This window comes from Ictidomys tridecemlineatus, chromosome 8 (assembly GCF_052094955.1).
Source record: "Ictidomys tridecemlineatus isolate mIctTri1 chromosome 8, mIctTri1.hap1, whole genome shotgun sequence".
Classification (NCBI taxonomy): domain Eukaryota; kingdom Metazoa; phylum Chordata; class Mammalia; order Rodentia; family Sciuridae; genus Ictidomys; species Ictidomys tridecemlineatus.
In genome coordinates this window covers 115,022,747-115,035,615 of record NC_135484.1, presented here as the reverse complement: position 1 = coordinate 115,035,615, position 12,869 = coordinate 115,022,747, and the positions used below count along the sequence as shown (strand labels likewise).

At 52.0% G+C, this 12,869-nt stretch overlaps 2 protein-coding genes and 1 long non-coding RNA gene across 11 annotated transcripts in view; 2 read left to right on the top strand and 1 right to left on the bottom strand.

The window, feature by feature from the left end:
- The first annotated feature begins 230 nt into the window (after nt 1-230).
- LOC120889017 (uncharacterized) lies at nt 231-4,382 on the top strand. The gene is made up of 2 exons (XR_013425232.1): nt 231-2,081; nt 4,244-4,382. It is a non-coding gene; the product is annotated as an uncharacterized LOC120889017 (long non-coding RNA).
- A 178-nt stretch (nt 4,383-4,560) lies between these two features.
- The window catches only part of LOC101967141 (uncharacterized), an 11,434-nt gene continuing 3,125 nt past the window's right edge, over nt 4,561-12,869 (bottom strand). For 2 of the 9 annotated variants that reach the window (XM_078020133.1, XM_078020134.1), the window contains exons 2-7: nt 12,294-12,452; nt 9,861-11,196; nt 9,530-9,604; nt 9,306-9,405; nt 8,381-8,516; nt 4,561-5,571 (exon numbers count right to left, since the gene is read on the bottom strand). In XM_078020133.1, coding sequence (XP_077876259.1) covers nt 5,051-5,571; nt 8,381-8,516; nt 9,306-9,405; nt 9,530-9,604; nt 9,861-9,970 — 942 coding nt within the window. In that variant the 5' untranslated portion in view covers nt 9,971-11,196; nt 12,294-12,452 and the 3' untranslated portion in view covers nt 4,561-5,050. Of the gene's footprint in view, nt 5,572-8,380; nt 8,517-9,305; nt 9,406-9,529; nt 9,605-9,860; nt 11,197-11,711; nt 11,859-12,080; nt 12,165-12,293; nt 12,869 lie in introns of those variants that run through there. The other 7 variants (XM_078020137.1, XR_013425231.1, XM_021721986.3 and 4 more) reach the window with 7 other exon arrangements.
- Nucleotides 12,240-12,869, top strand: part of Armc12 (armadillo repeat containing 12) — a 23,760-nt gene continuing 23,130 nt past the window's right edge. Inside the window, exon 1 of the mRNA XM_040282550.2 lies at nt 12,240-12,367. The gene's annotated coding sequence lies outside the window, so the exon portion shown is untranslated. The remainder of the gene's footprint in view (nt 12,368-12,869) is intronic.

The window sequence follows — 12,869 nt, the reverse complement described above, 5'->3', positions numbered from 1 at the left end:
CCCTCTACCACTGAGCTACATCCCCAGCCCTTTTTTATTTTTTGAGACAGAGTCTGCATAAATTGTGTAGGCTGACCTCAGACTTGCCTGCCTCAGTCCCCCAAATCACTGGGATTACAGGTTTAAAATATTCTATGTTCTATTAAAAAATAAAATGGCTTTGGTATGACAGACATCTTACATAAATGAAGATGAGACTTATTTCTTCATCCGATTAAATTTTTTTAAAATACATTTATTTAATTTTTTTATTTTTATGTGCTGAGGATCGAACCCAGTGCCTCCCACATGCTAGGCAAGCGCTCTACCACTGAGCTACAACCCCAGCCCCCATTAAATGTTAATGAATTTGTTCATTCATCACCTCAGTGGATGTTGGTTGCTCAAAGCTGTTCAAGTTGGCAATCTACCCCTAACAGTGAATGAAGAGGCACAGCACAGTGCTGGGTTTAACTGCATAGATCCTTCTGCAGAACTGGCTGTGGAGAGATCTCACTTTATCACTTACTTGGCATGTCCCTCTAGGTAGTCATTTAAACTCTCTGTGTATCAGTTTTCCCATCTATAAGATGGAGACAGTAATGATAGTACCTATCAAGGTTGTTATGAGGATTAAATAAGTTGATCTATATGTATACACACACACACACACACACACACACACACACACACACACACGAGCATCACAACAGTAGAATGGTGTCTGGTGTGTGCCTGTAGAAACACTGGCTTTTAAATAATGATGGTGAGCATTATTAGAAAATGTGCTCTCACAGAGGCCAAGAAGGACCTCTTCAATCTGGAGAGATGAGAAGGTCCTTTCTAGGTCACTGAGGGAAGGCAGCCTGGGAATAGCACACACAAGGCTTGGGGATGAACACCAACATGGTGAGCTGGGGAGGGGTATTGAGTGAGGCTGTAATATAACATGAGTCGGGGACAGGCTGAGAGTTGCTTGTTCTGCATATGGCTGGCTGTGCCATGCCAGGAATTCGGGCCTCCATTTGAGCCAGTGAAGGATCCTAAGTTGCAGATGAGCTGTGTGTTTGAGGCTGACCATTCTGGCAGCTGTGTGGAGGATGCAGGAGCATGGGATAAGCCTGGGGGATTTCCTGCCCTCCCTCTGCCATTAGAAGCCCTGGGAGGGAGGTTCTGACCCACAGGAAGGCAGTGATAATGAGGCCTGAGGAGGGTCTAGATGGGACAAGAAAACCCCATGGGACATGAGGTCTGGTGGGATGGTATAGAAGAGGGGAGAATCTGCAGTGGCCCCCAGGTATCTGCCCCCAGCCACCATGCCACCTGGTGTTAGTGACCAAAACAGGGCACACAACAAGAAGATCAGACAGGTAGTACTCCTCTGCCCGTGGGGTATTCCCCAGGCTCCACCCAAGATTCACGCAGGGCACTCGCAGGAGTCACTGTGTCTTACTCCTTTCGGAACGCACCCTCGCCCTCCCTGCCCAGCCCAGCACCACCCCAGGCACCAGCTCCAGGCTCAGGGACCTTAGATGGAAGGAATTTAATGGAGTCTAAGCTTCCTCTTTGCTCAAACTTGGATGGCCCTCAACCTGGCTGGCCTCTGGGTTACTGCTATGCTGACATGGGGGAGTCTGAGAGAAGTCACCCTTCCATTTGAGGTTGGCTCTGCTGTCAGTCCCAGAGCTGCCACTTCAACCTTGGGACTGGGCCTTCTTCAAACCTTCCCACCTCCCCACAGCAGAGAACCTTGGGGAAAGTGGGTGGGACCTGGTGAGGAGTGTGGCAGGGACAGCAAAGCGACCAGCCTCGTGTTACTGGTCCCACAAAACCACAGCACCACGGAGACATCCATGCACAAAAACGATGCAATACTAATCAGAATCCCCCTTCCCATCTCCCATTCCTGTCAGTCACTCAAGCAGGGCTGCCCCGGAGTGAACCCACAGCTCTTGAGGCCTTCTCTAATTCCCACAGGGCCACCAGAAAGGACAGTTAATACAAAAGATCCCAGTTTGACAGAAATCCAGAGACGGTCAGAAGCCAGAAAACTGAGCACCCAGAAGGTGGCCCTCTCCCTTGGAGCAACCTCAACTTAACAGGTATGAGCTGGGATGCCCTGAGAGCTGGCGGGGAGGAGCCCACATGGTGTGTAGAGTGTGCATGCATGTGTAATCGTGTATGTACCCAAGTGTCTGTGTGCCCATGTGATCACATCTGGGTAAGTGTGTGCTCAGTGTGCATGTGTGTGTGGGGGGGCTGCATGCTCATACTTGAAAGCAGATGCTTATATTCCACGTCTGTGCTGCCCATTATGTGTGTCTGTGTGTGTCCCTGGGTATCTGTGCAACACATGCACATGTGTGGGTGAGGCCCATCTACAGGAAGGGTAAGGTTGTCGGGGTATATTTTTGCAAACTTGCTGGTCTGTTTGTGGGCAGGCAGGTGGGAGTGGGCTTGAGTCTGGTGGGGGCGGAAGCCCTGTACTTGTTGAGGGATTTCTGTCCAGGTGTTCAAGAATGAGGACAGGACAGGTAAGGTGGGGCAGCCATCTTTCTGTCTACGGCCCTGCCTGTCTTTCTTGTCCTTTCTAGGGTCAACTCCCAAGGCAGTTACTTGTGCCCAAAGCACTGCAGTGTGACACTCAGGCCTGGGCTGGCCTGCCCAGCACGAAGGCATAGTGTCCTTGGAGGCCCTGAGGAAGGATGAGATCAATTTCTTGAAGTTGAAAAGGGGCCTGTGGAAGTGTGGGGTGGGAGCAAGAATTCACTTCAGTTGTTCCAACAATGACTGACACAACTGGGAAGGCCGCGCACAGGGAGGAGGCTCTGTTCTGGGAGTGGGGATCTGGATGACACACTCACAGATCCCTAAAGGCTGGGGGTCTCTAGGAGCAGCACCTTAACTAGGTCATACGTGATGAAGAGACTGTCAGAAGAAGGAAGCGGGAGGGAAGGGGCTTTCAGTGGCAGAAATGACCTGAGCAAAGGCACTGAGGCAGAAAAATGCAGGGTACACTCAGGTAAGGCAGAGTTGGAAGCACCCTTTGAAGGCCTCTGGAGACGGCCTTCTTCATGTTCACGGGAAAAGACTGGGGCCCAGAAAGAGGAAGTGCTTCTAAGACCTAGAAGCAGAAATGAGGTCTTCTGACTTCGGGTCAGTGCTCTTTCCACTGCCCTAGAAAATCTGCAAGGGAGAAAGCCCAGAGAAGGACATAGGTTTTATTTCCTTTGCTTTCTTATTCCTGGCTAGGGTTGAATCAGGGGGCACCATTCTTTGCCTCCCTGCTCCAACAGATTGTTGTTCCTGAATAAGTCACCTGTTTGGGCCATCATCTCCACCATGAAGGAGGTAGAGGCCTTGCCTCACCTGGAGCCAATTCTGACTCCTTAGCGAGCTAAAACATGTCTGTCATTCTCCGATCCCCAGCAGCTGGCAGGAGCTGCCACACAATGTAGGCGCTCAAATCGGTGTTTTGGAAAAAAGGCAGGCAGGCAGAACTCTGTCTCTCTCCTTCTAAGTCCCTTTGAGAGCCTCAGCCTCTCCCCTCCCCAGGCAGGACTGTGTGTGAAGGAGGCACAAAATCAGACAGACCTTGAAAGGGAAGGCAGGAAAGACAAATAACCTAACTGCCCAGGGGCCCTAACTTCTCCCTGTCTCTGGGCAGATGCCCTTGAGAGCGTCCTTCCTCCTGGCCTTGGCCTTGCTCAAAACTCAGGCAGTTGCTGGGCAGGGGAGGAACCTTTTATCAGAACACAGAGGAGCCTGGCTGGTCATCTTCCCCACCCCACGCCACTCACGGCCTCTGCTCCAAGAAGTGTCCCAAGCCCTCTGTCCCAATGCTAAGGCATTGGGTTGCCTCCAAAACCTCCGGTTTCTCTGGCCAATGATTCCTTAGGTTTTTGTTTTGTTTTGTTTTTAGTTCAAATAACCTTCTTTGTACAGTAAGAATTTTTTGTCCACTTCCTCCTTCTACGGTAGGAGATGTATTTCTTTTAAATTTGTAAAGCTCATATGCATGCTCAGGAAACTAACCTATGGTGACAGAAATCAGTACCATGGTCGCCTCTGGGGTGGGGACTGACTGTGAGGGAGCCCAAGGGAATTTAGGGCTGGTGGAAATATCTGAAATCTTGCTCTAGGTGATGGTTACTGGGATCTATAATATATACATTGGTCAAAATTCTTCATTCTATTTGTGGATCTGACTATATATAGAATGTATACTTATATCTCTTTTTTTAAAAATATTGATTTATTTTAGTTCTCCGCGGACACAACATCTTTGTATGTGGTGCTGAGGATCGAACCCGGGCTGCACGCATGCCAGGCGAGCGCACTACCTCTTGAGCCACATCCCCAGCCCTGTATACTTATATCTCAATAAAAACTTCTAGCATCTAGCCAGGCATGATGGTCCATGCCTGTAATCCCAAAGGTTTGGGAGGCTGAGATGGGAGGATCAAAAGTTCAAGGCCAGTCTCAGCAAATTAATGAAGCTCTAAGCCATTTAAGGAGACCTTGTCTCAAAAGTGAAAAAAAAAAATTAGCTTCTAAAAAACACATATACAGAAAAAAATGTATAGTCCAGACAGGCAGTTTAATGAATTAACAAGCCAGCATCTGTGAGAACCCCTCCCCCACAAGCCGGGCACTGCATGCAATCTATAGTGCCTGGCTGTAACCACCGGCTGCCCCAGGACCCCAACACCCGCAGCCTGGGCGACCTGCCTTTACACACAACGTACCTCTTGCTCCTCAAATTTGTAGCGACACAGAGACCAGGGATGGCGGGAGAAACCATGGGCTTTGGAACCTAGAATTTCCCATCAGAGCAGCCCCTAGCTTGACTTCGAGGCCTGATGAATTGAAAGAACACAAAACCCACCAGTTTCCCCTTCCTGGGAGGGGGGTTTCCGAACCTGCCTCCCCAGGCGAGACTTGGCTGGGGGGTGAGGGTTGTCCCTGGTGACAGTCAAGGAGAAATGTGCCTTCCTCGCATCCCTGCTAAAAATAACCCTCAGGCAGCGGCGCTGCCACTGAGCAGCAGGAAAGACAGTCATGTTTTGCTTTAAACCTCCAAGCAGCTCAGCAGTAGGGGGCGAGGATGGGGGGAGGCTGTGGATCTGAGGACCTGGCAGCACTCAGTGCACCCCCCAGCTGCAGCTGGTCCTCTCAGGGGTGCCTGGGAGGGGCGCGTGTGTCGGAGTGCGTGCTCGCGCATGTGTGGTGACAGGGCCTCCCAGCAGCCAGAGCAGGAAGCAGGGGAAGGCTGGGGACGCGTGGGGAGGGGTCTCTGTCCTGGTAACTGGAGCGTGCAGCCAGCGGAGCAGGAGTCACGTACTCCACGGGGGCTCCTCCTCTTCCTCCTCGTTTGAGAAGAGCTCTGTCCCTGCAGCCTACTCCAGGCTCCTGAGTGTTGGGGGGGGGCAGCTAACCTCCTGCAGCATGGGCCCCTGCCCCTGGGGGCTCCTGGCACACACAGGGCTGGGATTGTCGCCTTGGAGTCCGGTCTCTGTCTGGCTTCCGCTCTGCCCAGAGAGCTCGGGAGGTCCTCAAGAGCGGGTGTGGTCCAGCGGGTGAGGAATTTCCCTGGAAACGGGAAGTACAAGATGTGTCAGTGTGGGATCCCAGCAGAGGCGAGTGAGGGGAAAGGAAGAGGCCATTGTGGCTGCCCTCTCCTCCACCACTCTCCCCCGGTCTCCCAACTCAGAGGCCCCACAATAGTTCTTTCTCTCTCTCTCCAGGTCTTGGGTCCCCAGCTTCCTGAGGGCAGGACCATTCTGCAGTTGGCCTCCCATTTTCCAAAGTCACAAGAAGCACTTTTAATTGGATGGTGCACCAGTGTTCTCAGCATTCGGCCTCACACCAATGATGTCCTTTCACCTCCCAGCCAGAAGATGATATGGAAACTGTTACTTTCCCCATTTACAGATGAGAAAACTGAGGCTTACAAGGGTGAAGTGGTAGTCTGTGCTTGCATTGGTAGTGCATGACAAAGACAGGGTTCAAGGTCATGGTTTGGAACAGAGAGAATGTCCAAGATGACTGTCCAGGGGAAAATGAGAAAGGATTTTAGAAACTGGAACTTCCTGGATAATTTGGGACACAAGGTTGCTGAACTCGAAATTTGGTAGGAAAAAAAGAGCAGTGGCTTTGGAGTAAAAATTTGTACTATCAGTTGTGATTTGGGCCAAGGAACTTTACCATTTTGAGCCTCAGTTTCCATCTCTCCAAAATGGATCTGATAATCCTTGCATAGCATTGCTGGGAACTGACAGATTTGACCCAGCCATTTTTTCTAAACCTGAAAAACCCCCAAGCTCCTTCATGCCTTGGGGCACATGTCTTGCAAGTGATTTTCCTGTACCTGGAACCCTCCGCCTTCAGATGTTCACAGGAAGGCTTGTTTTGTGTCCTCTAAGTCTGAACTCAAACATGGCTTTCCTCAGGGCAACCTTCTCTACCACCTAGGAGACCTAGCTTCTCTGGGGGCATCACTATTTGATTTTTCTCCTTTGTATTTATCATGATCTGAAATTATCTTAATAATTTGTTTCACTTGTTTATTTATGGCCTGTCCCCTGCCCCCAGCTACTGAGGATGCAAGTTTCTTGAGAGATGGGACTTTGTGGGGCTTACTGACCGGTCCTGGTTCTCGGAGCAGCACCTGGCAGGCATCAGAGCCTGCTAAACATTTATGAATGAATGAATGACTGTGCTTTGGAAATAGCAGTATATTTAAGTGACTCTCCCACAGGCTTTTCAAAGCCAAAGGGCAATAAAATGTGCCGTTAATGGAGGCTCGGAGAACACTTTGGGTCTGGCCCACGCCCAGCCCTGGAGCTCCCCGGCTGCAGGGAGCCATGAGGCTGCCTGGGCTTCCGGCTGCTCCAGGATAAAGGTCAATCCTTTTGCTGGAACACGAGGTACTGCACCATCTGGGCCTGCCTGCCTCTGGCCTCATCTCCCTGGGCTCCCAACCTGCACTCCATGTCCAGCCAGACCAAACAATTCTGAGTGCCCGCCGGAGAACATGGGGCTGCTTCACGCCTGTGTGCCTTTATACACACTGTTCCTGCTACCTGGAACACTGTGCACCCTTGCTCTGCCTGGCTAGCTCCCCTCAGACACGAAGAAGACTCTTCTACTCACAGGAGCCTTTCACACTGGTCCCCAACTTCCCAAAACATTCCCCAAATCAAAAGTTTTTTATTATTATTATTTTTTTTATTTTTAGTTGTCAATGGACCTTTATTTTATTAATTTATATATGGTGCTGAGAATCAAACCCAGTGCCTCACACATGCTAGGTAAGCGCACTACCATTGGGCCACAACCCCAACCCTACAAAATCTGTTTTTGTGCATTTTCCCAAGTAGTCCAGGGGTCTTGAATGCAGCAACCAGTTTTTAAGTCTTTAGGTTAAAGCACAATGCCCACTGCACAAACACAGTAGGTGCTTAATTAAATGCACAGGCATAGCTTTTGAACTTTGGGTCCTAGGGCATGAACAAAATTCCTGAGGCACACAGTAGATACTCCATAAGTGCCTACTGAATACATGATCCTGAACAATCTGATGCTAGCAATAGTTTGGGGCAAGGTGTGGTGTTGGGGTGGAGTACGAATGGAAATTATTTCCTGGGAAACAAGATGGTGGCAGAGGAACGAAGAGGAAGAGACCTTGGGAAACTTCTCAGGAGACTAGAAATACAAAAAGCAAAAATAAAAGTAAACACAGTTGGATGGAGGCATGTAAACAGAATTCGGAGAAAGGAGGAAGAATAAAAGAGGAAGAAGTACTCAGAGGAAGAAGCAGCAGCTCAGAGAGGACACAGTGTGCCCAGGAAAGCAATTGAGGACCGGAAGCCAGTGCTCAGGACAGGCTGACCAAATACAGGATGTCTGGTGTCAGCCCCAGGGTAGAGGATGGTGGCATGGGCAGTGGGGTGCTATGGTCCCCTCCTTGGTGATAGAGCTGGGCCAAAGGCCAGTCAGCTTCAAGACATCTTGGGAAATTCTTCCTCTTCCAACTCAGAAGCAAAACACCCAGACAGCAATCACAAACCTAGTTTCTTGCCCTTGGGTGAGCACCCTAGCTGCTCTGAACCCAGTTTTCCCAGCAAGAGAGTGGGGTGCTAGTTCCCTTACTTTAGAGGAACACTAGGCTCACCCTGAGTTAGGACAGGGAAATGAAAAGTCTAATACACAATCTAATACAAATGGCAGGGATTGACATCAGGTTGATTATCCCCAAACTCGGCCATTTTAAGTCCCAAGAAAGGTCATGTAAGTGTGCCTCGTTACCACCGACAGAGCTGACTTCACAGCCTGGGATCCAGTCTCAGTTTCTGGTTTTTGGATCTCAGTGCTAAATCAATACAACCAGACAATTTACCTCTGGGTAGAAGGTGAGGGGCAGCAGGCAGGCCAGCTGGCCAAGAATCAAGCTGAGCCCATGAAGAGCAATCCTGGCCATCCAACTCCATTGCTGAGAGTGTGTTCCAGGGTCTTGCTAGCCTCCAGGTTTCAGGCTGTCAAATGGTGAATAATATCACATTATTCCTCTAGGAGGAAGGCCAGATCAAAAATGCATTATCTCTGAATATTCAAGCCACTTTGAAGAGACAAACTGATCACAACTCAGAAAATCAGTAAGAAATCACCAAGTGTCACCAGGTACCATGGTGTACACCTGTAATCCTAGTGACTTGGGAGGGTGAGGGTGGAGGATCACAAGTTTGAGGCCAGCCTCAACAAATTAGGGAGGCCCTAAACAACTTAGTGAGATCTTGTCTCAAAATAAAAATTAAAAAGGGCTAAAGATGGGCTGGGGATATAGCTCAGTCGCTAGAGTGCTTGCCTTGAATTCACAAGGCCCTGGGTTCAATCCCTACCACCACACAAACACACACACACACACACACAAAAAAAAAAAAAAAAAAAAAAAGGGAGGGGGGGCAAAAAGGGCCAAAGATGTAGTTCCATTGTAATGCACTTCTGGGTTCAATCCCCAGTACCAAAAAAAAAAAAAAAAAGGAAGAGAAAGATGTAACAAATTCCATTTTGTTACAGGGTGTAGTGGTGTCCCAGCTATTTGAAAGACTAAAGCAGGAGGATTGCTATTGTCCAGAAGGTGGAGGACCAGCCTGAGCAACATGGCTTGACTCCAGTCTCAAAAAAGAGAAGAAAAGAAAAAAATTGCAATTTATTTTAGGAATATGTGACTCCTGGAGGTAAGAGGGTAGGATATTCCTGGCCAGTGCCAGGCCTCCACTCTGCCCCTGTGTTCTCTTGACTGGTGGGGGAGATTCAGTGATTACCAGGTTTGATATAGACACGTCCAGCTGGACCCAGGAATGTTGCTGAAGTGCCAGGGAAACCAGGGTGGCAAGGAGAAGAGGACCCACCTCAGAGAGATTCCTGTGGTGGGAGAAAGAAAGGAAACTGGGGCTTTGCCCTTCTGGAGTCCGACTTCCCCTCTGCAAGGTTCTTTCTGCATCCTAACTTCCCATCCCCCCATGAACCGTGGGGGCAGGAGACTCACTTCGTGATCCTTGGTGGGTAACTCAGGGGAGGTGGGCAGATGAGAGCAGGGTTGACGGACAGCAGGATGCCCCAGCTGGAGAAGGAAGTGTAAACATAAAGTGACCAGTGTAGGACTGGACAGAGGCCATATGAAACACACGGTACATTCCGGCCCCAGTGTAACAAACTGTACCAGCCTTTTTGAGAGCTGGGAGCACTGAGGAGGGGAGGGAAGAGAGTAGAAGTTCCTTGGAGGTTGGCCCTGCCTCCTCCTCCTCCCCCACTTCTCCCACAGCCTGGGTACAGCAGGGAAAGTCCCGCTGTTCCTTTTGCAACCACAGGAAACCTACCATCCCTTCTCACACTCTGTACCCAGTGTTCCTCTCAGCAGCTCCAGACTGGGAGGGAGCAAAGTATGTGTGCATGGGGAGGGCAGGCACCACAGCAGCCCAGGTAACATCAGGGGAGGTGGCAAGCATCACTTGGACACTGACTCACAAAGCCATAGCCTGTTAAGGGCTGCAAAGGAGGGACAGATGACAGGTGAGGAAGTGCCTTACCCAAGGTCACACAGCCATTTGTTCACCAGGGCAGGACCAGAGTGCATCCATCCAGAACTGGGCAGTGCCGGGTACTCTTGGGTGTAGTATGTAGGAGTGGCAGGCCAGAGAACAGGCAGTGCCCAGGGACTGAGCGGGGGGAGCCCACATTCAAGGTTGCTCCTACACTTTCACTGGCTCTGGGCAGGCCAGGATTGGGCACTATCCCTTACAACCCTCCCAAACCCCTCCCCCATCCTTAAATTTGAAAGATAATGCATGTAAAGTGCCTAGCACGAAGACTGTTTTGTGGTGATGTCAACCAGAATGAGTCACCTCCACTCCACCCTCCCCTCTCCTCCTCCTACACACACACACACACACACACACACACACACACACTCTCTCTCTCTCTCTCTCTCTCTCTCTCTCTCTCTCTCTCTCTCTCAGGGCTCAAGATCTAGAACCTCTTAGGAGCTTTCTCCCATATCACTATCTTCTTGCTTTGAGTCCCTTTATCTGTTATGCACATTTGGTACTTACCACCTGCTGGCTTCAGTTATTATTTAACCTCACACACCGGGTGTTTGTCTCTTCAACTGGCCTACAAACTGCCCAAGGGCAGGAAATCATTTCAATACACCCAGTATTTATTGAACACCACCTCCCAGTGCCAGGCAGGGCCTGCGAAGGATGAGTTGGGGGGATGGGGGAGGCTTCAAAGAACCAGATTTAGTTTCTGCCTCAAGGACTTTCTAATCTGGTTAGAACAGGATTAGTAAACAGATCACTAGAACAGGAGACAGGCCGCTGGCCATGCCACGGCAAAGGTACAAACCAAGTGTGTTGGGCTTGGGGAAGAGAGAGGATTCAGATTTGGTTGGTGGCCCCAATGAGCTGAAGCCAAGGGATGGCTAGACACGGAGGGCAAGCACTCCTGTCAGGGACATGGCACAGCAAATGTGGATGTAGGAAGGAGGAAGAATAAAGGATTTTAGGAATTGTGTCAAACTTTTCATGACATCCTTAGCAGGACCCAACACAGAACTTTCCTCAGGTAGGTGCGCAGCATATAAATCCTTTGTCCCCTCGTCAGTTCGGAGGGAGTGGAATCTTCTGGACCAGCAGTCAGCACTCAGTTGTCTTTCTGCAGAAACATGAGTAAGGAGAAATCCCGGTTCTGAATAAACCAGGATTTGGAACTGGACAAACGGAAGGGTCAGGCTTCAGGGCCAGTTTGGGGTCTTCGTGCTAGTCCCTGCCATTCCTCCACCATTCCCACCCTATAGGGTCTGGGCCCTCCCGACTCCCAGAGCCCTGCCAGGGAGTTCCCAAGCTGTCCCAAAGGGCCAGGCTTGGTTTGCCAGTGCCGGGAACCCCAGGACTCTCCGTGCTCCCGGCTTGTGTGGAGGATCAGGGAAGTGTGGGCGAGGGAAGGGGAGGCTCTTCCTGGGGATCGCTTGAATTGGCCCCCTCAACACAGGCTTCCGTTGTCACGTGACTGCATCCCAGGTCTGACAAGCCTGGGGCTGGCGTGCTCCCAGCTGTCCTCCAGACTGCTGGACCGAGCGCTTGGGGGGCACGGGCGGCAGCTCCGGGGGGCCCCCCTCCGGTGGACTTTCCAACACCTGCCCCCCGACTATGCTAACCCAGAGCCCTCACAAGCCTAGGCATCCGACCCGTGGGGCAGTTGGGCATGGAGATGTCTGGGTGCTCTGGGGCTGGTGAGTGCGCGGGGCTGCGGGGCTGCGGGGCCCACCCGGCTGGGGCGCACGTCCCAGAGGTTGCGCGCCAGCCCCGGCCCCAGCGCGCGTTCCCAGGGCCGCCGCGGCCGGGAGGCTGTGACCGCGGCGGGACTGCGCCGAGCGTAAGCCGCGAGCACAAACAAGGCGAGGAGGCTGGTGTGAGCGCCTGGGCCCGCTGCCAGCGCGCCGGGGCTAGAACACAATGTCCCGAGCCGGCGGGCGGGCGGGCGAGCGCGAGCGAGAACAGCCTGACTCAGCAGCTGGGTAAGTGGGTGTGCTCGCTCACCAGATCAACCGCTCCTGCAGCCTGCGGTCAGCGGCCGCGACACCCGGCGGCTCCCGCGAGCGGGAGTGGCGAGCGCACCCCCCGCTCCCCGCCTCGCGCCCCAGCCCCCCGCGGCCGGCCTCCACGTGGCCCGTTTGCGCTGCCCTCTGCCTTCTCGCCCCGCCAGGACAGCGTCTCCCAGTGCCCCGCCCGAGCACCGCAGGGTCTATCCACCTGGGAGGGGCGCTCTCCTCTCCGCATCCGACAGGTGTGGCTCGGCACACAGCGGCTGATAAACGTCCCGTTGGGTACGTGTCCCGTTTCCCTTAGTTGTAGACAGAGATATGAGTTTGTTCTGGGGTGATGGTGAGTAGGAAGCAGAGGAAGAGAATCCTAGAAGAAATAAGATACAGGGCAAGCGCTCTTTGTCCTCAGTTGACCCAGAGTTCAGAGTCTCTTCCTGTCCCCTCCCCTCAAAACCACTAGGCCCCTGAAGGTTTCCTCCTGGGAGGGAGGGAGAAGCAGGTGGTGTGATGCTCTGAAGCCTGTGACTCTGCTTTTCTGCCATCCCCACCCTCCCATCTGAAGCCACAGCAAAGACCCAGGAAGCCAAAAAATTCTTCCTTCTTCCCCTGTGCCGGCCTGGTGGGGACATTGGGAGAATGGCAGCATCCCAGGGCAAAGGCTCTTGGAAAGGGGGGCTGTCTCAGCTCCAGCCTCCTGGGGTGTCTGTAAGGTGCCTAGAGGGACACCCTGTGCCTGGAGAGTGCCAGGGCAGGCAGGGAGGGGCTCTGTCCTCTGCTGGGTTCC